The following is a 25478-nucleotide window of genomic DNA, read 5'->3' on the forward strand; positions in this document are numbered from 1 at the left end:
CAATTAGCAAATATATTGTTAACATAACAACATATATTTGATCGACTTATGCACACTTAGATAGTTAAGTATTATATGAATATTGTCTACTTATATTTTGTTGTGTAGTTGTGTTTGTTTTTTTTTCTTTTTAACAAATTAATTGGACACCATACACACATGATATTATGGCATTGCTACTTGATCAATGTCAAAATGGTGAAGAGGTTTGGACTTACTTGGGCCCTTTTATAGCTTTCATATCATTGAATGACATTTACTAGATCATGTTTTGCAACAGTTCGATCACTACTACAAATTTGGTCTTTCTTGACGTACGCAAATTCTGATTTCTTGATGGTCATGGCAAAGGATCATCAAGAATTTCTTGATACAATGTTTATCTTGACAGTCATGTACGTAAAAAAAAATCCCCTTATTTTGTTGAAGAAATACGAAAAACGTAAAAAAATGTAGATTTTTTATTTCCTTGATGAGAAAAGTTTTCTTAGTTTTGTTAATAGTCCACAAACGTCAAAAAAAACTATTTTTCAATGGACAATAAACATCAAGGATAATATATTGGTTGACTGAAACTATCCATCAAGTTAGTTAGACTTTCTTGATAGATGAGACTCATCAATGCATGAATTTTCTTGATTTTCAATGGTCATCATTAAAAAATAATTAATATATTTGTTTTGTATTTCTTAATGGGTCTATGGTTTCTTGATGAATAAAGACCAAAAAGGATTATGGGCAATGTCTATCAAGAAAAATGATATCTTGATCGACATTGTCTGTGAAGAAAAAACTATTTTTCAAATCCAGCTAATGGGCTAAGAAAACACAATAATCCAAGTTTATGTGACATTTATATTACATCTCCGGCCGTCTTAGCTCAGTGGTAGAGCGCGTGGCTTTTAACCACGTGGTCGTGGGTTCGATCCCCACAGACGGCGTTCATCTTTTTTAAAATAATATTAAAGTTTTTTCCTACAAAAATCGCTCGGAGATGTCCCACACTCAGTTTTTATTTTCGTCCCAAAATAATATTAAAGTTTTTTCCTACAAAAATCGCTCGAAGATGCCCCACACTCAGTTTTTATTTTCGTTTTGATCTTGTGAAACCTATTTAGACCGATGATAGCCGGTTCGTGGTGCACAACGGTTGCGCCAAAAACGGTCCCCCATCCGACCCCTATGCTCTGGGCTTTTTTTCTTTGTCATACAGGGTGCAATATAGATGGGTTTCCACACCTATCCGGGGGCTATCATCGGTCTAAATAGGTTGCACAAGATCAAAGAAACACAACTAAACCATTGGAAGAAAAGTATTGGGACAAAAATAAAAACTGAGTCTAAAATAGAATAGACTAAATCGAAACAAAACAAAACATAAAAAACTCAAATAATTACCAACACCATATTTATTTGGTTTTTTTTTTTAATTTAATAACACTTGGAGTTACTAGCCAAGTGTTTAAGGTTAGAATGGAAGATACATGTGTCACTTGAGCTAAGCTCATGTTGACAATTAAGTCTATTTTTGCTTGGAGTATTTTGTAAAATAGAAAAATAAATTGAAATATTTACAGGTTATAGCAAAGTTTTGAATTCTATCAATGATAGACTCTTATCGCTGTTTATCAATGTCATTATTAACAAAATCTGAAAATTTTGTTATATGCCGTAAATAGTTTGTCAAAATTGTTATTTTTGACAATTTTCTATTTTGCTTTTCATTTCTTACAACAATTTACATTTTTCTTAAATGCAATGGTTGAATTCTTAGCTAAATTTTAAAAACAAAAAACAAGGTTTCAAAAACTACTATTTCTTCTTTCTTTTTAGTTTTCAAATTTTAACTTAGTTTTTTAAAACATTAGTAAAACGTAGATAATAAATAAAAAATATTAAAGGTAAAAAGTAGTGATAAAATCGACAAGAAATAAAATAAAATGATTAGGAAGCATATGCCTAAATAGTTTGAAATTGTGATATATTATAAGAAGAGATACTTTACGCTGCCTTATGATATGAGAAAAATGTTAGAAAAGGCAAAAGAAACAAAAGAAGAAGAAGAAGAAGAAGAAGAAAAAGGGATAGAAAGAAAAGTTGAAAAAAAGCCAAAAAGAAAGACAAAAATTTGATTCTGTTTTTGGTATCCTCACCAAAGCCCTTCATTACCAAACAACAAACTCATGCTTTTGTTTTTATTCCTTTTTCTCCAAATCTATTTGAATTTCATTTATTATAATTATTATAGATTACGGTTCTTATTTATTATTGAATTGTTTTCCAAAAATAATTGTTTATCTAATAACCAATGCAAAAGAATTTGTAGATGTAACAAAATTGAGAGATACAACGATGTAGTCTGATTCACCTATCATTGAGTGATAGACTTTGATGAATAATAACGTTGTTGTTACAACTCAATTATATATGTATATATAGATAGATACTTAATTTTTCTACATGATGGAGCAAGGTGCATTGGTGTTATCATCACTAAACATGGTGACAAAGTTGGAAGGGTCATCAAACTTGAGAAAACTTGGATTGTTATTGTCTTCAAGATGAGCATTTCTGACATAGCCAGGGGGGGCTTTCTTGTCATAAACTGGAGGAATATAGGGATATGACACTAAGTTATAGGGCAAATATGGCCAAATCTCTGCCTTTTTTCCTGTGGATTTTGCCTTCTTCAATACTTTGCTTGCTTCCACATATCCTACGACTGTCACCTTTAGTTGCTTTCTATTTATCTTCACAGATTTCACTCCTACATATAAAACACCAAGATATATATATATATATAACATCTTCCTTACATTTCTTATAACATAACCTTATGAAAACCTTAGTTTCACTTTTCAACAGGAAGAGGAACTGCGTGCACTTGTAACTAGTCTATCTACGTTATTAGACTTTTATCTTCAACAAAACTTTATCATTCTTGTAACCTAATCTATCGTATTCTCGTATTAGCTACCTACAATACTTGTAAGTTGTTGCATTGAAAAAAATAGATAATTTCAATAAATAGGTATTTCTATACTAATTATAATTAATATATAACAACATTTTTTTAAAAAAAAATTGCAAATATAAAAGAATCTATATATGTGATAGAGTTAGATCTAAATTTTGGTATATTTATTAATTCTTTTGCATTGTGTTATATTTTTGGAGTGATTGTTACCCATTAAAATTGTAAACACATATTTGTTACATATAAAAATAAAGAGAGAAAAGAGAAATGGCTTTCTAAGATGTAACAACAAATAGTACAATCAGAAACAAAAACCTCATAAAATCACTTCAGAGACTAATTATAAAAACATTATTGCACAGGATGTTTACTGATATAAAACTTGCAATGTTTTCATAACACAACTTGAAAATGTGAGGATGTAGTTTATATATCTGTATAATTTAGATGTTGAAGATTCAAATTCTGGTAGAAACAATTGAAAAGATAAAGAAATGATAGAAAAGATAAAGAGAGAAAAAAAAAACCTCGTAAGGAAGAGAGGGCTTTCTTGACTTTAAGTTCACATCCATCACAATCCATGGCAACTTTAAGCTCCACAGTTTGCAATTGAAGTTGTTTCTTGTAATGTCGTTTATGGGAAATGCATATCAAATAATGCTCAACACCCATTGTTTAATTTGAAGAATGATAATATCTATCACTTTCCACAATAACGATACTGATATGAAAAAACACACCTACCAAAGTATTATGCACTGAATTTATATTTATATAGAGAGGAAAAGAGAGAGTCTGGAGGAAAAAAGAGCAAGTGTTGTGTGGAATTGGATACACCTTCACACCTCTCTTTTGCCTAAAGTGAAATTTTAAAAGTCAGGACTACTCTCTTTTTCAACATTTTTTTCTTTTGTTTAGTTCGACGATCGTGAGAAGAAGATTGAACTTTCTAAAAGTTATACATGTTAATTACTATTGAATTAAGCTCACTTTAATTCTTTTTTAACGGTTTTATTTATTGGACAAGCTATGTCGATCTCGTTGTGATTGCCTGTCTTGAAGGGAAGTGCTTGTGACTTGGAAGAATTCATCTGAGTTGACCTACAAAGCAAACTTACATATAGTTTATCCCTCACTATGGAAGAAAGAAACTATTTATAGAGTTTATTCGTCTTATTCCACTTGGGGCATATACACTACTAAACTTAAAACCTTGGCCAGGATGATCAAAGTTTGCTTGGATCTTACCTTGGACTAGGTCTCACTAGTCATGCATTTATTTAGCTCTTATTCAAGTTCAATTCATCTGTTCCATGAACACAATTTTGTAATCTCTTGTGAGCATTGTTTTGCACCTCAGTAAGCTATTGAGACGTGCATTGTCTCATACTCTTTGTTTAGGACCAAAAATCCTTCATACATTGTATCACTTTATTCACTTAACCCTCAACCTAGGATTTTTGGTATGTATTCTGGGAAGGAAATGTTTGAAATTGATTTGTTCTTTCCTGAAAAAAAACGTAACATATGTAAATAATATAAAAATGAGAGGCAAAAAGAGGAGACGAATATTTGACGAAGAATTGAAACTCTATATATTTCTACGCGTTGTTTGCCTCAACACTTCTAATCTATCAAGGGGACTCAGTGTAATGTAATTCCCTCGTTTGTAAGAAAGAAACATTGGTTGAAAATATTTACAAACTATAACAAAATTTCATATTAATTATATCAATAAAAGATGTTAGTAGACTGTTATTACTGTCTATCGACATCATAGATAAATTTAAAATTTTGTTATATTAATAAAATAAAATATAAGGGTCTAATTTGTCACGGGAAAAAGTTGACAATAGTGTTTGGGTCACATTCATCCCAATATTGAAATTAGGGGATACAAAGTAGAGTGATGCTTAAAAAGGTTAATTAAAGATTTAGCCAAAAAGAAAAAAAAGATTAAAAGTTAGCTTCAACATTACAAAAGTTTGTTCTCCACTCCTTAATTAAATATAGAATGTTTCCAATATATATATGTGATTTTTAGTTGATTCAAATAGTGATGTTCATAAGAACATAATGGTATGATAGTAAAGTAATGTAAAATGAATTAATTTTTAATAATGCAATTGTATATTTATATATTGTATAACTTGTAGCTACTAACACGTACATTGTACGAGGTTCGAATCTTCACTTTAAATTATATGTACGGTTAACTTTTGAGATTTTTTTCCTTAACAATATTATATTTATTTTTAAAAAGAGTAGGACGTATATAATATAATAAAGAGTATATTCACATACTATTTTCAATTTTTTTTTTTTGTTCAATTTTAAGTTTTACTAAATAGTTCCTATATTTTTAATAAGAAAAATTTCAAAAATAGCACATTTAACAAAATATTTACAACATAGAGCAAATTCTATCACTGATAGTCATTGATATGCTATAGTGATAGAAGACTATCTTTGATAGAATCCAAAACTTTGCTATAATCGGTAAACATTTTAATTTATTTTACTATTTTAAAAAATGCCACGTTTTAATACACCTTTAATTTAACTAAATGAATGGAGAGAAAATAATATAGCATTTAAAACACAATAATGGATTGAGTTAGATTTGTTGATTGATTCAATATTAAGAAATAACTTTTTAATAGTAAGTCAACAATCTAATTACATTCTTTTCCTTCCAAAGAATTGGTTGAGAAATATACTCTAAAATCACCTAACATGTTTGAACATTGAACAATAATAATATATTCTTCAAATTTGTTCACAATCATTATTAATTAGAGGAAGGATTCAATTGGCACATTGAAAACATGGTTATAAATAATTGGGAATAAGTTAAAAATATTTTGGTAGGAAAGAAACTTCACATTTGATCAACATAGAACAATTTCATAATTAATTTCATATTTAGAAGATTTGGAATCTAATTCTTCTACTTTAACAGCATGAAATTATGTCCCCCACCATCTATTGTTGAACTAATTTGGCTATCAATTGTTAGGGGAGTTGTTCATGAATTTATTTTGTAAATTATATTAGTTTTTAATTTCTAGTTTTTAGTTTTCGAAAACTAAATATATAAACATCGATTTTGTTGGATTTAATGTCCTACTATTCTATTATTTAATAAAAATGTTATTGAGGTATTGTTCAATAAATTGTTATTGAATAAGTGATTTGCTCGTTATAAACTTCAATCCAATAAACTAAGGTTCCTTCGTTGTAGTATGGATACTTGAACTTTATTTAGTGACATAAAAGTGGATCAAGTTCGAGTTGATGGTCTAAATGGTCTATAGTATAGGGAATAGAGTTAGACACCTTATTGAAGGTCCTGAGTTTAGGAGGAAGACATGAATGAACCAATATCACATTTGAGTGAGAATGATCATGAGAACATGGAAGCAAGGTTAAGAAAGAATTAAAATAATTAGAAGTTATTACCTATATCAACAAGGGGTACCTTTCTTTCCAACGACTCGATCAAAAGAACTTCAAAGTTAAGTGTGCCTACCTTAGAGCAATTTTATATTGAATAACCTCTTTGGAATTTTCACACCTCGCCCCACAACCATGCAAGACACAATATGACTTTGAGCAATTCTAACGCGTTAAACGTCAAAAGCTTGACTTTTTAGGGCCTTATGCTTTGCATATACGCTTGATGACTTCACACCTAAACGTAAATTCATACTTTGGACGATAACGCGCTTAACACAACATGCATTTCACAAATTTTTACAAGATATAATAATAACACTAAAACTTAAACAAAAACGCCTAGTGGCTTCTCTTCACCTAGTAGCTCCTTAAACCTTCATTACTTTGGCCTTAACGTCTGATCACCTGGAGGGAAAAAATTTAAAACGTAAGTCAAGAAGACTTAGTGAGTAAGAAAACCTTTCAGGAATACATTTAATAAATATCATCACATCGCATAAACACACATGAGTCTTATATTGCTAAGAACCTAAATCATATTCTCTATGTCAAGACTCACCATCTCGTGTTTAGACTACTGTGATGTCCTTTTCATCAACAGAATCTGGAAATATCCTAATTCACTCCTTGTTGCTCAGGCTGCCTAACACAATACATGCATTTTATGCATTGGCCGACTTCATTTCACCATGCAGTCCTTTTCTACATGGTTGCCTTTACCTCTTATGTGCACATAACAATTAGCTCATTGATGGGAAGAAGACTAATAGTTTAAACATAGTTTCACACTCATTTGAAACACATAACATATACTTTAATAACAACATAAACTTTTCATTCAAAATCTCTTTTAAAACATTCAGGTATAAAATGTCATTTCAAATCAGCAAGAACTTAATTAAAAAAAAAAAAAAAAACCTTTTAATATGACAAACTCTTTTAAGAGAAACCACTCACTACAACTTGTCTTTCCCTTCTCCTAGAACGTCTAGCTTCACTTCTTCTTCTCCTCTTCTTGTCTAAAAGCAACTCAGCTCTTAGTTTCTTTACAAATTCTCAAAGCTTCTCAAAGCAAAAGACTCTTAATAATCTGTCTACTTCCTCTATTTATACTAATCCCAAAATGGATTAGTCATCATTAATCTCTTAATAACTCGTCACCTCTTATTCTTAGTGGTTCACGTGTAAGCTTGTTGTTTAACTTAACCATGCTTAGCTTAAATTTCTACACATGGACCATTAAGTATTCTCAGAAAATTTTTCAGAGGTTTCCTTACTCTTTATCCTCTAGTCTTCATTTTGTGATAACACTCAGTCTGTGTTCCTAGGTTTCCTCACCTTCTCTTTATCTTGCGAAGAACTCAAACGCTTAACAACACTTAAATACTAAAAGACCTATCGTGTCACCTTCTTTTCTCGTGAACTATCTTAACACCAACTTCTTATCACCTAGTTCTACTCAAAACGTCTTCTTCAAATACTTAATCAACTTTTAGTCCTTCTAATTTAGGTACGAGTCTCACACAAAGCATCCTGAAAAAACACGTGTTGGTTTGTGGAGACAACTTCCACTCCAATAAACCCTTAAGACAAGTAAGAATGATATTGCTAGGTCGCAAGGGATGCAGAGGAATGTCAAAGATTCGAATTTTGAATCCTAGGCCAAGATTACAAACAAAGGGCACTACCTTAAAACATTTAGATATTGAAATCGAGAGAAAAATGAGATTTAGATATTGAAAATTGGAATAGAGATTAGAATTAAGTCAATATTTTGCATCTACTTAGGCTACGTAATGCCCAAGTTTGTTGAGTTCAAAACGATGATCAAACTTAGTAATTTTGTTGAAAATTACGTCTGATTCAAATTTCTCTTCCCATGAAAACTTTTGAAATTGATCACTAAATTGGTTTCACAACCAAATTATAAGTCTAGAGAATAGTAGAGAGGACTTGAGTGTTTGTTACAACACTAAATTTGTGAATATTTTAGCTGCATAAGGTATGAATTCCAAACTCACATTTTCATTTAAAGTTAAGTTAAAGCATGTTTAATCTTTCAAATCTATGTAATTATGATGATATTACATCCAAATTTCATCTTTAAATTCCTAATTTCTATCCTAAAAAAGAAAAAAATCAGTGATTTTAAATATTTGTTTTGATTTTTAGAATTCCTTGGTTTAAAATTCAAATCTCCAAACTGAAGATAGATGAAACAATTCATTCCAACAAAATTGGAAGGAAAAAAGGTTCATTTTCAAAAAAGAAATGGTCATGAAAGAGATTCAAGTTATCAATTTTCATAAAAGTTTCATATTGAAGCCACATTAGAAGAATGGCCTTTGAGGTCAAATGGTTGAGTCTGACCTCTTTCTAACTCTTGTATTAAGAAAACTAAACAAAATCAAATGTAATTTTTTAACCTAAGTTCTCTCATATTTGATGACAGTTTTCTTTTTCTTTCTTTCTTCTTCTTTTTCTTTTCTAAATATAAAAATGATGAACTCAAAATCGAATATGGATTAAAGGGGTAGAAGCCTATTCCTGAGATCCTAATTGAACTAGTAAGATTTAGGGCTATGATCCCCAATATACCAAAACAATAATCACACAGGAATAGGCTTAACTTAATACATTTAATGACAACAACTACATTTAATGACAACGTTGAACTAGTAAAATTTAATGACAACGTCAATAGAAAATCATCTCATAATTGGAGTTCATACTTTTATGCCCCTTTTCTTAACTTAATACTCGTAAATAAATAAAGGAAACAGAAATTCATGCCCACGTTGGAGGCTTCAAATAAAGAAGAAGAAAATGCATATGAATTGTGTAGATAGGTTACTAATTTTCATGCCATAAAAGCAAGCAGGAAAGTCATTGTTGGAACTGAAGATTATTTAAACCCAAACAAAATAAAAGAAGGAACATTTAGACCCAAAAACTGTGGGTTAAAACTCTCATATATAGGTCTCCCTTACCCCTGGCCCTACCCACTACATTTCTAACCAAATACACAGAATTTACATTAATCAGTGAATCAGTGCAGCTAACATCTTTCCATGTCGTACCAAATCAGACACGTAACCTTTTTACATCATTTTCGGGAACGTTGGCATCACTCCCGTTACCCCTAACAGATGTTGATGGCCCCTGTACCTGTACCTGTACCTGGACAAACAATATCATACCCACCATTAACTTCTGTTTAACATCATACCCAGATTTTCCACCAATTTTTTTTACATCAGATATCTGTTTTTATTATTATTATTATTATTCTTTTAATAGAATCAACAACATTTATTGAGAAAAGTTGAAAGAATACAAGATCATCCACAGAAAACAAGTCCCCCCCCAAATAAAACCCATTAAACAAAGTGTTTCCAACCAGGTAAAATACTGCAGACCATCAAAACTGAAGTCCAAATAGAGACTTGAAACCCTCTAACAGTCCTCAAATCACAGCACACACTCCAACAAACCAAAGGAAACACCTGAAGGAATTCCGTTCCCCAATCACAGGAAATGCCCTTCCTCTCTTGTTATCAAATATCTGTTAAAAGTATTGGTATAACTAAATTTACCGTAACTTATTCACTGATCAATGATTTAACATGTTATCAATTTTCTCAATTCATACTGATTTCCACTAGGAGAGATTAATCTCTCCTATTCTTTTAGCCTATGCTTTTCAGTTCCAAGATGATTTAACATTATACTCGTGTATCATAAGCTCTATAGATATCAATAGTAGTTTTCCATCAAGCAATGATATCACTACAGCCATTTGCAGGTAGAGCAAACCAGTATGGGAAGACTGAACTGAGTCCAATTGGAGTTGAGGGATTTGAACCACAGACCTTGTACTTACTAATACACTCGTTTGCCAATTGACTTACGCTCAATGTAAAGGTTATCATGATAAAAAAGGGTAGAGAATAAAGCTCAAAGCCACCTTACTCAAAAATCCCATCTTGCTTGTTATAATGCATTTCAGAAACATAAATACAAGAACAAAAGAATGTAAGCATGGCAATTGTTGCCTTTCAGAATTTAAAAATATAATGATTCTTTGGCTGTCTTAAAGATCAAAAGACTAACTACTCAAATATTATGTCATAAAAATGGAAAGACTAAATAAAACAATGCTTACAGATTCATCAGGAACAATTGCATATCTTTCTGTTGGCGATACCCAAGTTTTTCCTGCACAAGAAATAGCATAATTGTACGATATAAATATTTGCAAATGCACCCATGAACGTGGAAACTATAAGTAAAACAAAGCAGTACCTGAAGACGGATCTATATTTGAGGATTCAATCTGTTGACCACTACAACCATCAACGCTCAAAGCTTCGAGGATCATTGGTGTGTTCCTTCAATTAAAGAATAGATTTCATCAGTCCCATTGTACAACTTTGAAGTAGAATTGCTGAAAAAACAAAGATAGACATCCAGCAAGGAAAGACTAAACTAGAGAAACCGTGCAGCTCTGAACTCATTATAATCCTTACCCTACGAAATAAAACAGTTCTGCTCAATCCAAAATTTTCAATACCCTATTGAAAAAACGAATCTTTCTACCATAAAAAATTACCCAGTATAGACTTAACCCATCATGACACATAACTTACACCAACTGATCTTTAAAAGCCAAAAATGCTATGAGAATAAATAAATAATAACCAAGCTTTTATAATAACCCAAGAAGTAGGTTGTACATTAACTCATTAATCTCTTGTAATTAGCTTCTTCTTTTGAAGATTCATAGAAATGACAAACACAATTTTTAGTACTGAGATGAAAAGAGACTAATGCTCAAATTACAAAGAGATAGAAAATAGGAAACGAGAGAATCAGCCTTGTGAAAATTCGTAGAGATTTTCTCACATGATGATTGATTGCATCAAGAGAAAAATAAGATACAGGAAACTATCAAACTAAAACAAACCACCGGCAAAAGTTGAGCTAATATTCATTTAAAAGAAAATTATATAAAATATATGTAAGAGAAGTCAAAACTGAAACAAGCAATCAAAACAAAAGTAGTATTGAGGGTTCTAAAGGGAAAGAAAATAAACAATACTGCAGTAGAAGTATTTTGCATAACACGTATATTAGTCCAAGCACATATTTTACCGATCAACTGACTCCCCATGTCCAAGCTGTCCATTTGTACCTCTACCCCAAGAAAACACATTTTGCTTATCAGTAACAGCTAGTGTGTGCCTCCATCCACATGAGATCTGAATTACTTTCTGACAAGAGAGCAAGAAAGATCAAAACATGTCTCCATCTTTATTCTTATAAAGATATTTTCACAGAACAAAAATATATGACAAGCTTAAAAAATTCTTAGCTAAGTAACAAGGATGTACCTGGTCCTGGGGAAACTTTATTTGTATCGGAGAGCAATGATCAATGTTATCACCAGCTCCAACCTGCCCAAACTGTACGTGAAGAGAGAATATTATGAGATCAATGCCCACTATATTATCAAACAAACTAAGTAAAGACAAGAAACAATGCACTTTAACTTTTTAAGTGATTGAAAATAAAGTTAAAAGGTCAACAAAAGTAGCAAAATAAGTAAAAAGCTCAGAACATAGCATCTGCAAGAATGCAACTCCACATCCATTATATTTATTTGTCAAAACATAGATTTCTTTAGAAACATCAAGCTTATTTTTCATTAATTTGTTAAACAAATTCTTTAAGACGCATTACATTATCCATTAATTTTTTTTAAGAAGGAAAAAATAATGTATCTGATATAATGAAATGTACTAAAGAAAGACACAAATAAGTCTCAATTGAACTATGAAGTTTAGAGAGTAATTACAGAAAATAAATTAATAAAAAGTTATAATCATGATGATAAAATCTTGGATACACATAAAAAAGACAGACAAAAACTATGATCTCCTACAGTTGGTCATAGTTTCAGAAAGAGTTGCTGAAGATTCTCAGTAATTTTTAGCCAAAACACAGCATAGAAAATAATTGACCCCCACCAAACTTCATCTTGAACCTTCAAGGAAAAGTTGTCTCTAGTTCAAAAAGAAACATAAACACTACTTACAACAACTACAAATTTAAAATGAATTACAAGGGGAATCCAATGGACAAACCTTGTTCCAGCCCCATCCATACAGTTTTCCATCAGTTGTAAGTGCCATTGTATGCCTCCAACCACCTGATATCTGAAAATTTTGAGACAACAATGCCTCGTTACAATCTTGGAAGGGGGAAAAAAAAGAATTACGGTAAAGGCATCTAAATGACATGAGAATTGTTTATTGTTAATGAGTTCATCAAATGTTATCCAGTTTTATGTGGTACCGTGATAATCACAGCAAAAGAATCCTCATAAAGCAATTCACTTCCAGCATTTTCATGTCAACAGCATTATTTCCAGTCAAAATTTAGTTCAGCATGCACTCATGCTCTCACAATCTACCTCCAAACTCTCCAGTCTAGTCCTCGCTGAACAAAAAGAGAAAACTATCGAATTGGTACTTTTCATAGAATCTCATACTAAAGTGTCAGATTAATTTAATTTAACATCTCAAAATTTTCCCACGGCACCTCCCCTGTATGGAACTTCTATAGACTCAATCAAGAAAACCATTCATGCACTTGCTATCAAGAAAAGAGTTCATAAACTTGCTGTTGATTTCTTACAGGAACAAAGAATTTAAATATATTTCTAGCACTGGCAACCTAAGAATAACTCAGTTAAGGCATATATGAAAAGAATTCTAGACTTTCTAGTACACTGTAGTCCATACTCCTTTCGTTCATATCATATATTATTTAGTTTCCAAGTCACACAGAATTCTTTAATGCTTCTTTTATGGCATTCAATCAAAGGTAGTAGTATGAAAAGTTGTCCATACTACCATAATTGATAATACTAAGTACCCTGAACCTTTGAGATTTGAATCTTTCGACCCCACAGGTTGTTAAACACAAATACGAGCAACAAAGATAAGATTTGAGCTCAGCCTTTCTGCTCTAGAGATTCTAAGAATCTGTCATCTTCTCAAGGGGGTGTTCAGTAACTTGGATAATTTGGGAGAGTTGGGTTGGATGGGTAAGAAAAACCAACTCACTGTTTGATTCACCAATAACTAAAGAGGCTTATTACCTCATTATTTTCATCAACTCACATTTGTCACTTTGTTATTCGTGTCAACTCCTGCAATAACTTCCCTATAATTATTACCAACTCAACTCAACTCTTTGTTTTTATCGCTAACCAAACGCCCCCTATGAGTCAAATTTTCATGAGTAAGATTCAGCATAGGAACACATCTAGTATGAACTGCAGAAAATCCACCTGAGAAATATTATCTCCACGCAATGCTTCTAGCCTGTGAGGCACAAGGCGATCCTCAAAATCTCCATGTCCTAGTTGTCCATATTTGCTCCATCCATAGGTGTATAATCCACCCAAGGAGGAAACTGATATCGTATGCCGCCATCCACAAGCAACCATCACCATCTTGTCACCCTGCCAATGTAAGATCGCAAGATAGCTCAGGAGTAGATAGAAGAATAAAGCAATAATCATGAATTATAAGTCCACACGGAAAGAACTTTAGGGCCATTTTCGACATTGAATCCGCTTTCTTTTTTAAGCTTCTAAAATTAAGGGGTTTTATGAATACAATACAATCAGGTTAGGCAGAGTGGTTTTCAGGAAACAGTAAATTCATTAACTAAAACCTCCCTTTACTATTATCTTTGATTTTCAATTCAATAATTAAGATCTTTTTGTGGGCTTGGTTATTTAACTCTTTCTCAATAAAAGTCATGCTTTTCATCAAAAAGAAAAAAGGAAAAAGAAAATCAAGGCCATGGAATCATGAGTGATACATTCTCAAAGGTACAGTATTCTGGTTCCTCATAAATATACTCTCTTTAAGCATTCTCTATTTCTCTCTAGCATCTTCTCGCTCCTCCCTAAGCAACCCCTCTCCAGAAACCTCCTCAAAAAAAATTGTATCCATATCTCATATCAAACAGTCTTAAATACCCATTTAGTCATTATCGTTTGACAAGAGGCCTTCTAAAAGAGATCTCATTTCATTTTCAGCTAAGGTTAAATTGTTGTATGATTATGCATGCACCATCCCAAATTAATTATAGATTATTAAATTCCCTCAAGTTCTCGTCCTTCTCAAGACTCAACAAGTTCTTTTATATCCTTTCTGGATTCAAAGGCCAAGTTGATTAAGGAAGTGCCAAAATTTTCTTCACCAAAAGCTTCCCAGTCTCAAAATATTCAATGACAACTCCTCTTTAAGTGTAAGTAGTGATGAGCATGATATCTAGGCCTTAAACCCAGTGCCTGAAGACATCAATTCTGTAGACATTTCTGGGGAAGATTTTGCAGCATTATTCCAAAGTTCAGCTAAGGATAAATCAGCCCAGAGGACGTGTTTGAAGCTTTGCCTGCTAGCCCCCTCTAAAATCCCTTACAAGTTTTCTTTTTTAATTGAGGAGTGTGGTTTGATTTATTAAGAAAACCTCTCTTCACACTTCTAAGGTTAGTTATTGTCGAGCCTCTTTATTGATGATAATAAAAGAGACTAATGCTCAAAGTACAAGAGAGATATACCAAGAGCAAAAAGGACTAAAAGGACAAATACAGCATGGACTTGCCAGATGATGTTTTAGTTCAAGAGTCAAAGGAGGAAGTGCCTAGTCTCTTTACCAAACCTTTATGAAGTCCTAAAGATTTTGGTTGGGCCTTCATTGATCCCAGGAAGTAGGTTATCTTAGTGTTGAAGAAATTTACATTTTTTCCATATCCATGAGTGTCTCGATCAAGTTATGCGCACCTCAACTAATCTCATAGAACAACCCACCTAACTCTACAACATTTGAGTGTCTAGGAAACTCAGAAAATTAATTCTTAAGTAGCTAACCACCATGGACTAAATCCATGACCTCTTTCTCATTTATTGAGACTTTGTATAGTGTTTGTACTCAAGATGTAATCGGGGGAGTCCTAGAGGATCATATTTTTCATATGTATTTTTTCCTTTTCTTACTTTTGTGTCCTTATATTTTAAACATTAGTCTCTTTCCATTTTTTCAATGAATCCAACATGAGTGTACGACTAGCATAGTGTTTGTACTATCAACCTCAAGGTCAAAGGTTCCATTCCCCATCACTTTTTCAGTGAAAAATTTCATGTCCATTCAAAAAAAAATTCTACTAGCAAATTGGACATCACATTGTCCGCTACCAGAGTTGGTTGAAGTTTTAACATTTTGTCAGGTCCCCTGTGGGATAAAAGGGTGTCAATGGCAATGCAGCAAAACCGTTGTTTGAAATTTAGAATTCCAAACAATGGTTTTGCATCTTGTTTTTCATCTTTCATGGACTATATCCCAAAACATTAATAAAAAAAATGAATCCAGTCATCAGATAAATATTATTGATAATTTACTAAATAAATCATTAATCCAAAGGCACAATCGCCTCCTCTATAAAAAGAGCACTTTTGAAATGTTTTTTAACAGATTATCTATCTTGCTTTGTCTTGATGCAAGTGCACATCTTTTTTCGTTCTTATGATCTCTTTACCCTTTTATCCAATTGAAGAAAACTTTTGTAATTCCTTCGGTCTGAGTCTATTATTCCCTTCTTTTGTAAGTTTCTTGTCTAAGAACTTTGATTCTTATCCGAAAAGCAAGTGTGTGTCTTCGTATATTAATTCAAAAGACTTGGTAAAAACCTTGCATCACCATTTATTATGACAAGAGATAATGTTAGAATTGAACATACATCAACAGAAGAAACTTTCTGGGGCACCAATCGATCGTTTCTGTCACCTAACCCTAAGTTTCCATACCGGCCCCAGCCCCATCCAAAGAGCTCCCCATCTTCCGTGACAGCAGCAGTATGTTCAGCACCTGCAGCTACCATTTTTATAGATATTCCCTGCAACCAAGTTACAATGCCTACTTTAGAATAAAAAGTTACAGAATAAAAATGTTCTATTTTTCTATTTTTCATAAACAATATTGACATTATAGAGGGATTGGATAAGATCACAAATTACAGAAAACTAGAATGCGTAAGGTTGTGGGTTATACCCATGACTGTAAACCAAGGCCTCAAAAGGGAACCCATGTACAGAAAAGGGCTCCAATCAAGCAAGACAAAGCCAATAGAATAGTAAAAACAAAAAAACAAAAAAAAAAACTTTGAAACCAAAGCCAGTAGGATCCCTCTCCAAACCTTTAAGCACTCTATTATTCCTTTCACTCCAAAGATTTCACAAAATAACATGCACCAACAAGCCACAAGAATTGGCCCTTCCCTCCGAAAGACAGATGGAGGAGAAACTACCCAGTCATGATACTAATGTCTTTATGATGGGCAAGCTCACATATCCAAAGAATGGGATCCAAATCTCCCCTCGGAAAGACAGAAGGAGAAACTCCCCGGTCATGATACTGATGTCTTTATGACGAGCAAGCTCACATATCCAAAGAATGGGATCCAAATCTTCCTCTGCCTTTCAACAAAGATACAACAAAATGGGCCAAAATAACAAAAGCATCATCCTCAAGAGTTGATTCAAAGTGCTTGCTCATCCCATTATTCTAAATCAAGTTTATGTATATTCCTTTTTTTATATAAGTTCTGTAAATTCCTCATAAACCATAAGCTCCATGTAGCCGGTTCATTACTCCACTGTTCAGAGATGGATGCTTCCATTTTATGTGTGTGAAAGAATGAGGGGAAGTCCTCCCTTGGCACCCTATTTCCCAAGCCAAACATCTGACCAAAAATTAGTAGCAACACATCTACACAATGTGCACAGTCTATAGACTCTCTTTAACTCTATCAATATATTTCCAAGCACCCTTTAGAGAGAGATGTTACCCATACCTCAAGGCAATCAATTTTCTCCGTAAGGTGGATCTTTCATCCAGAAATCTCCATATTCATTAAGCCAAAAGGGAATTTATTCTTCTGCTATGTTCCAATACCGTCCAATAAAAACTTTTAAGTTGCTAATTCTACTTTAAAATAATAATAATTCTCATATCATTAACAAAAATCCCACGGAAGCCAAACCAAAAGATTAGTAATAAAAAAAGCTATTAGCGTAAGAGTAATAACAATACAGAAAAGTTGCATCAAGTCACACCTTTAAATAATTTTCAAGAACTTGATCCTTCAAAAGATAAGAGTGTGTGATTTATTTCCAATGAAGGATATCATATCAAGATTTTGTCCAAATACTATTTCTCTTTTCTCATTATCAAATGATATATTTTATGAAAAAGAAACAAGAGTTTTTATTGATAAAATAAGGAGAGACTAATGCTCAAAGTACAATGAAAAAAAGAACAAATTCAGCCAATACATCGAAATACAACCAATTAAGAGCTCAAAAAGAAATCTGCAGCCCAATCATCAAAGACTGAAGCAAAGACCAAGACAGAAAGAATTAATTGAAAATAAATTGAAATACTCCATGCTTTGTAAATGTATATGTGCCAGCACGTTAGTTCAAAATCAGGCCACAGAGGAAAATGATCAAAGTTTATCTACCCAAGGTTGAGAGGCTTTCAATCATAAAGCAGAAAATTTATAAGCACAAGTTGCATCGCAGGAATATCCATTTGAAATAGCAGTAAAAACAGCATTACCTCGAATGCTTGGATTTTCTGCGGCACAAGAGAGTCTTCGGTGGTACCAAGACCAAGTTGACCATTTTGATTCCTTCCCCAACTTCAACCATATACAATAATAAACACAGAGTAAGGCGTATTTATAAATATTAAATATACATATACATATACACACAGAAATAAATTTAGGAAAACAGATAACTAGATAAATCATTCATGTAAATAGTAAATAAATCGAACAAAGATCACAGCATAACTTGACTTCAACAAAGCTCCGGAATATGCTCTAGTTCTCTCTTCTAGGATGAATAAATTGATCAAGTTAAATAAAAGTGTTAAATCATCATCAACCTAAGAACTTAAACAGATGAGTTATGACAAGTTTAATATTATATCAACAAATCACTTGTGGCTGAAAGTTTGTCAAAGGGCCAACAAGTGAAAATCAATTTTAATTGGGAAGCGTTAAATTGGTATTTTTTTTTTCTTTTCTTTAACTAAAGCGAAGCTTTTCACTCATAACATTTAAAGACATTAATGCCCAAAGTACGAAGAAACCAAACTAAAATACCAAAACAAGAGCACCGAAGAGAAAAGGGCTTAGCAAGAGAAATAAAATCAATCCAAATCAAATATGAAGGGGCTTAAACGCAACAAGCTGAGACAAAGCATGCAATCCAACAAGAGACTTATCTTGTATTAACCACTAAACTCCTTCAAACCAAAACTTTAACAAATGAACATAAATGTCGATTAAGCTTGAGAACATGCACATGAATTAGAGAATAGAGATGCCACAAGATTATGTAATCAACCAAAAGAATAGTGGAAGTTGGAGAATGAAAAACTCAAAAGTTACAACAGCCTCCAACAATCTTCAAAAAAGAAAATCCTTGAAATTGCTTCACCCCAAAGAACTACAACCAAAACCATGTGCAAGAGCATTCTAGAAGACCTTAACACATTTTACACAATTTAAAACCACAAGCTTCCATCCACAGTTGAAAAAAATTAGTATCTGTGAGGGAGACAAAAGAGAAGCACTAAACTTTGTATCTGGCACACATTGCTTTTCCTCAACCCCTTGTTATAAAATATCAGAAATTAAAATGATTAACAGAAAATGGTTCATCAGGAACTGGGTATAAATGATGACAATCAGATACTTCATTATACGACCAGCCAAGTCCTCATCAAAATTACAAGGCGAGAGAGATCGTTGGAGGAAGAATGACAAGTAACACCTCCTAACCCCACTTGTTTTTTTCCTTTTTTCATCCTATTTGTCAAATGGCTGAAAATGGTTCATCAGGAACTGAATACAAATGTCTTAGGCCCTCAGTATGCTCATCGTTGTTTCTCTATAAGCCTACTGATCTATAATCTTTTCATCCTATTTGTCAAATGGCTGAATTTTGATTTACAATACACCTCTAATTCTCAGTAATCCTGATTACATTTTGTTAGCAATATATAATTAAATTTGTCTTCAACCACCAGGTTAAGCTTTTGGATGAATTGGTGGTTTAATACATTTTAGCTCTCCAAACAACTCCCAATAATCAAGAAAAGGTAATGAAGCTAAAATTAAAAGCCCTTGCACAAAGGATCTCTAAAGGAATAGAAATACAAAGCACCTTATCAAAATTAAAATAATATAGAAGGAACTATTAAAGGTCTACCATGATAACCAAGCCATTGTTGAAATTTATGTCCTAAAACTCGTAGTTTATAATTCAAAGTCATATTCTATTCAATAAAGTTGTTATTGATGAATTATTAGTGAAATTGAATACTATAACTTATCCAAATAACTGAGGTTATCTTGAGTAAACTTGAACTTTATGTAAAGACATAAACGCGAATCAAGTTTAAGTATATAGCCAAAACGATCTATAGTATATAAATAAGGTTAGGCACATTATTCTGGGTAACTATGTATGCAACTCGCTTTATAATTAGTACAAACAAGGTGATCCTGAATCATTCATATAGAGATATGAAAGTAGAGGCATCATATGTAAAGAGTTTACATAAGACTAAATCATGAAATAATCACTTCTATGTTATAACATCATTTATAGTATAAAACTGATTATTTCGTTTATTAATGACCTAAGTAACTTCATCTTAATTTTGAGCTAACTATGAACTCTCGTTCACATGGAATTATCATTAGATCTACGTAGGTGAGTGCAATTCATCAGTGTTGGCCAAATAAGTTTCCCATTTCAAGGGTAAGATCAAATGGATAGCTGAGAACATAGGGTAAAAGATAAAATTCACACATGCTCATTATAAGGTTATTAGATAGGTTATTCCCTTAAGGACTGAATCCAAGCCTTGAACAAAGGGTTCCACCCTCTCATTAACCTGAGAAGGATTCGGTTAATAGGTTGGACCTTAAACCAATTTTTCAATAGTGGATTAGTAAGACTTAAGGAACAAGATGTATTCTCAGGAGTAAAATGGTATTTTTGACCCAGTCGAGATTACGAACAACCTATGAATGATTAACTTACTAATTATGGTTATATCATAGTAACACAAATATATCTATAGTGAGGAGAGTGCAACTACGAGACTTTAATGGAATAACCCGTTAGTTAACGAATGTTGATTAACTTGGCCCAAAAGAGTTTAGTCAGTTAATCTCGAATCGTTGGAGCCTATGATCTATAGGTCCATTAGGTTCCTCTGCTAGTTCATATGAAATTAACTTAAAACAGTATATTGGATTAGTTCGAATTAGGTAAAGTGAGAAAAACAGTTATATATGTGATATAACTGTAGGTTATCAATTTAGAGATAGAACTTTATGTTTAAATGTGATTTAAATATAAAAAATATGGATTTGAATTCATACTTGGAAGCTCAAAAATGATGGAAATGGTCAAAGTTGTAAAAAGTCAAAGGGTCAATATTTGAATTCAAAAAGCCAAACTTTGACTGGCAATATATTCAAATGTGATTTGAATTTCGAGAAAACGAATGCAGATTCATGCTCGGAAGGTCGAAATTAATCCAGACGAACAAAATGGTAAAGAGTTAAAAAGTTGATTTTTACTTGAAAAAGTTAAAGATTGACTTTGACTAAAATGATGAAAAGACCAATTTCCCTTTGACTAAAATTAGTGAAAAAATCCAACATTTTGAGACCATTTTGTTGGATAATCCCGCTAACTCTAGTGGGCTATATGGTTGCATAAGATATTGACATCAAACTCACTAAAGTCCACTAAGTGTTAGTGGTATGTGAGGTGTTAGATTTTGGTGAACTAATTACATGCATTTATCCATGCAGTTAGGTTATTTAAGGAGAGTTTTTTCAAATGTTGTAAAAAAGTTTGCCTTTAATTGTTTTCTTTCTTAGTTGATCACCAAAAGAAATTAATTCCGAAACCTTTTGACATTCCTCCAAATTTCCATCTCTCCCTCCTCTATCTCAAATCCTTCACTCATTGGATTCCACAACCTAGTTCTAAGTCTGAAGAATAGTGGGTCAACACTAGTGGTGGTCCGAGTTCGTGCTTGCGTGGAGAAACGAGCAATTACAGAGCGTTTTGCATGTTAATTTAATGCAAATAGAGTAAAATTTGATCTGTATTCCACTGCACACGTCTAATATTTGCATCAGCCATAAGTATTGTCAAATACCTCATACAATATGACCATTTTAAGCAAGTGAAAATTGATCGTCACTAAATCAAAGAGTGAATAACCAAGATCCAAATTGTCGATATCCTTATAAAACCCTATAAAGGAGAACTCATTTAAGGAAATACGAGTCGAGCTGAATGTTATTAACACATACTATCCAGCTTAAGAGAGTTTGATTATTATGGAAATATTCTAATTTTCCTCTCTTTTATTTTGTTCCCATTTTTCTTTCTTTTGTTCTATAATCCATTGGACTTTTTCCATTACTTGTATTTCCTTATTTGTACAAAACTCTTTCCTTTAAATCCTAGGGTTTTAACATAGTAAACCAGATAAAAACAAAAGGAAGATTATTCTCCTGTAAAGCAACAGATAAAATACTGTTTATAAGAATTGGGAAATCTACCAACCTCTGCACCTCGCCTTCCATAGTTACCGCCAAGCAGTGGCTATCTCCACAAGCAATTTGCCTTATCTTAAGACCATGCAATGCTTTAATTGGCTTCGGTGTAAACAAATCACTAGAATTACCATGACCTAACCTCCCAAAGTCACCCCTGGAAATCAAGTTGAAGAAAGTAGTTAAGAATAAAATACATCCTCGCATCAATATTATTAAAATTTGCAACTTCACCAACTTCAATAAGAACCCAACCCTCCCTCCCTCTAAAACTGTACATTAGACAATAAAAAATATCCTTATTCACAGTCTTGGTAAGAACCAAGTAAGTCATCCTACAGCTAAGTCGGTGGCAATAAATGTTGCAATGAAAAAAATTCAGAACATTAGTAGGGAACATAATAGCTACTACTTCCCGATATGGCACTTTTGCATTCAGCAACCCTGTTTTGTATATATAATATATATAAACAAGAGCTTTAGTGACCAATCTCCTAGAAGATATACAAATACACACATACATATTACACACACGCGCGACAACGTGTGTGTGTAGAATAAAGGAGAGAAAGAGAAACTTTTTTGCAATATCAAGTCTAACTAACTAGATAACACCGTCGAGGCATTCACAAGGGGTCATCTAACATAAATATTTTATTAAGTATATAGAATGGTTTAAAATGAATGTCAGAACGTAATCGCTTACCATCCCCAACTATAAACTTCTGTTCGTGCTACAGAATAAGCTGTTGTATGATCAGCTCCACAAGTAACAGATACTATTTCATGGCCATCCAATGCACTCAATTGTGTTGGTGACAATCGATCTTCAGCATCTCCATGACCTAATTGACCATCTTCTCCACGTCCCCAAGAACAAACAATATTTCCAGCTGCAAACCATCCAAAATATGGCTAAATGAAGCTGACAACCATGTCAAATGGTAAAATTGTGACACGTAGAATCAACTTGTAAAGAAGGGAAAAAAATCAAGAAAAAGAAACACAAATTCATATTTGATATTGCTGTGCACATGCTACAACGTACTGGAATTATTTACAAGTTTCCTTTAGGAGAAATCTCCTAAGACCAGTTGATATTCTATCTCTTATTTCTTTTCTCCTTTTGGGTCATCCCTGTTTTTTTCTTTTTCTTTGGAATTTATGGTTGAAACAGAATGATTGCATCTTCATGTATTTTTTTAAGAAAAATATTTGGATGCAGTCTTGGTTACACCAATCTCCATGTAGCCCATTAATTAGAACCTGCCATGTTGAAAAATTTTGGACTTTTTTTAAAAAATAATTAATTATTTTATTATCTTGTGATAAATGATGGGCTACATGGAGAACAAGGTAATATAGAGAACAAGGTAGTTTTTATGGTAATAGAGATGATCAAGGAATTCCTTCTTCGACCCTTTATGGGAGAAGAAAATTTTTATGGTAAGCGGGAGTGTGCACTATTCTGTGGGGGCTATGGAGTGAGGAATAGTACAATGTTTAGAAGGAATGAACTTAATCCTTTTGATGCTCTCTCACTAGATTCTGTTTCTTTGCGGGCCTTCAGTTACGAAGCTTTTTTGTAATTGTTAGCTTAACTTTCTCTTGCTGATTAGGAGCTTGTTCGCCTCCACGTTTTTTGAGCTTACTTTTCCGTATGCCCTTATTTTGTTTCTTTTTTCCCCCAATGAAAGCTAGGGTGTTTGTGAATAAAAAAAGATAAAAAGAAAGAGAGAGAGGAACAAGGTATGTCCCAACAGCCAAGAGATGACCATAAGCTCTCCCATTGGCTGGCATGTCACCAATGTAACATGCTTGCAAATGGAAAGGACAAAGAGTATAGGACATGATAAAGGGATCAGATATCCAAGGGAAGCGAGAAAAGTTAATGAAAGAGAAATGGAGAGACAAGAGGCACAGGGCCATTGGTTTATTCTAGAAATCCATTGAAATAATTAAAGTAAAATATGTTTGTTGATTTAAATAGTCACATACTTCGAGAATAAGCTCTCATAATTGATCAAAAGTTGTTCGTAAGCAAAAATCAGAAGGAGACCTGAGATTTAATGACAATATATTCTGTTTTTTTTTTATATTGGGGACATAGCAACACACTGCACAAGTTTAAAAATTCTATTGTGCCTCCCTTGTCACTTTTTCTTATAGCAAATCGAGCTGTCATTGAGAAAAAGAAATAAAAGAATAAACAGCACACACAAAAAGACAATCCAACAAAAAGCTCAACTCCTTTACAATCAAGCCACAGGCCCACGGAATCAAGAAAAACCAGCATACCAAAAGATCCAAACCCTTATCACAAAATGGCCGACGAAAGAGAACCTCCTCCCCATCATACAACAAACCTCACTGTTCTAAATCAACTAGCACCCACTACTTAAAATCTGTTTTTTTTTTTTTCGAACCCCAATGGATAAACTCATCAAAACCTTGTTTACCAGCATCCATTAAAACATTGATCTACCAGACAACAAGAACAAAAGATTACGCAGAGAAAGCAAAGTAGCTTACAAAGAAGAGCAACCGAATGACTAGCACCCGCGGAGATGAAAAGCACACGACGAACTGGAGAAGTCGCTTCCATCAGAACCTCAGAGATGTTTTTTAAATTCCCAGGAACGAAATCTAGTAGAGAAGATCCCAGAATCGTTGTGGCATGAAGAAAAAAAGAGAAAGAGCAAAAGGGTAATCACTTATGGATAAACAGTGAGAACCCCATCACGAATTTGTCCCTAGAATCAAGAAATTCGCAGGAAAGAAGCAAAAGAAATCCAAAAGAGCAAAAGGGTAAATTAGTTTAGGATAAACAGTGAAAAACCAATCACGAATTTGTCTGAAAAATCAAGAAATTGGAAGGAAAGTATTTATAATGATGGAGACAGGGGAGATGATTTGAAGGGGAAGGTGTAAGAAACCTACCACCAGGGAGTGCGGAGTGAGGAACATTTAAACTGTACCTCACATTGGCAGTGGCAGGGATTGAGAAATAATTGAAGGAAATGAAGTGAGAATTGAAGCAAGAGACGAGACAAGAGCATATGGGCGTTGGGCTACCATGAAGAAAAGTGAAATTGAATGCAGTGGGGTCACATTTGGTTTCACTCTTCATTTCACACACTCAGTATTTTAGACGTTTCCGACAAATTCTTACTTTTCTTCTTCTCTTTCTTCTTCTCTTTCTTCAACCAGAACCTTCCTTTCTCCATTATTATTCTCACACTTCTGCATAAAACAAAACACTATTTTGGCTTAAGCAGTTGTTGTCAAAAGTGATTTTAGAAA

General features: G+C 32.9%; 2 protein-coding genes and 1 non-coding gene across 4 annotated transcripts; 1 reads left to right on the top strand and 2 right to left on the bottom strand.

The window, feature by feature from the left end:
• The first annotated feature begins 869 nt into the window (after positions 1-869).
• On the top strand, positions 870-941 carry TRNAK-UUU. Its single transcript has one exon. It is a non-coding gene; the product is annotated as a tRNA-Lys (tRNA).
• A 1396-nt stretch (positions 942-2337) lies between these two features.
• LOC101222816 (heavy metal-associated isoprenylated plant protein 23) lies at positions 2338-3704 on the bottom strand. Its single transcript, XM_004146365.3, has 2 exons — positions 3505-3704; positions 2338-2767 (listed from the first exon to the last, which is right to left on the bottom strand). Exons 1-2 carry the CDS (start codon positions 3647-3649, stop codon positions 2457-2459), a joined length of 456 nt encoding a protein of 151 aa, XP_004146413.1. The 5' UTR covers positions 3650-3704; the 3' UTR covers positions 2338-2456.
• A 5544-nt stretch (positions 3705-9248) lies between these two features.
• Positions 9249-25274, bottom strand: LOC101218791 (ultraviolet-B receptor UVR8). Of its 2 annotated transcripts, XM_031884292.1 has the most exons (13): positions 25116-25274; positions 24708-24928; positions 22882-23068; positions 22186-22332; positions 18134-18215; positions 16254-16409; positions 13794-13967; positions 12583-12654; positions 11830-11901; positions 11591-11709; positions 10742-10827; positions 10602-10654; positions 9249-9616 (listed from the first exon to the last, which is right to left on the bottom strand). In XM_031884292.1, exons 2-13 carry the CDS (start codon positions 24778-24780, stop codon positions 9521-9523), a joined length of 1317 nt encoding a protein of 438 aa, XP_031740152.1. In that variant the 5' UTR covers positions 24781-24928; positions 25116-25274; the 3' UTR covers positions 9249-9520. The 2 variants fall into 2 exon arrangements, with proteins under 2 accessions (XP_031740152.1, XP_011653892.1); XM_011655590.2 differs by having other exon boundaries at positions 24708-25270.
• Positions 25275-25478: the final 204 nt, after the last annotated feature.

The sequence above is a fragment of the Cucumis sativus genome, chromosome 4, assembly GCF_000004075.3.
Source record: "Cucumis sativus cultivar 9930 chromosome 4, Cucumber_9930_V3, whole genome shotgun sequence".
NCBI lineage: Eukaryota > Viridiplantae > Streptophyta > Magnoliopsida > Cucurbitales > Cucurbitaceae > Cucumis > Cucumis sativus.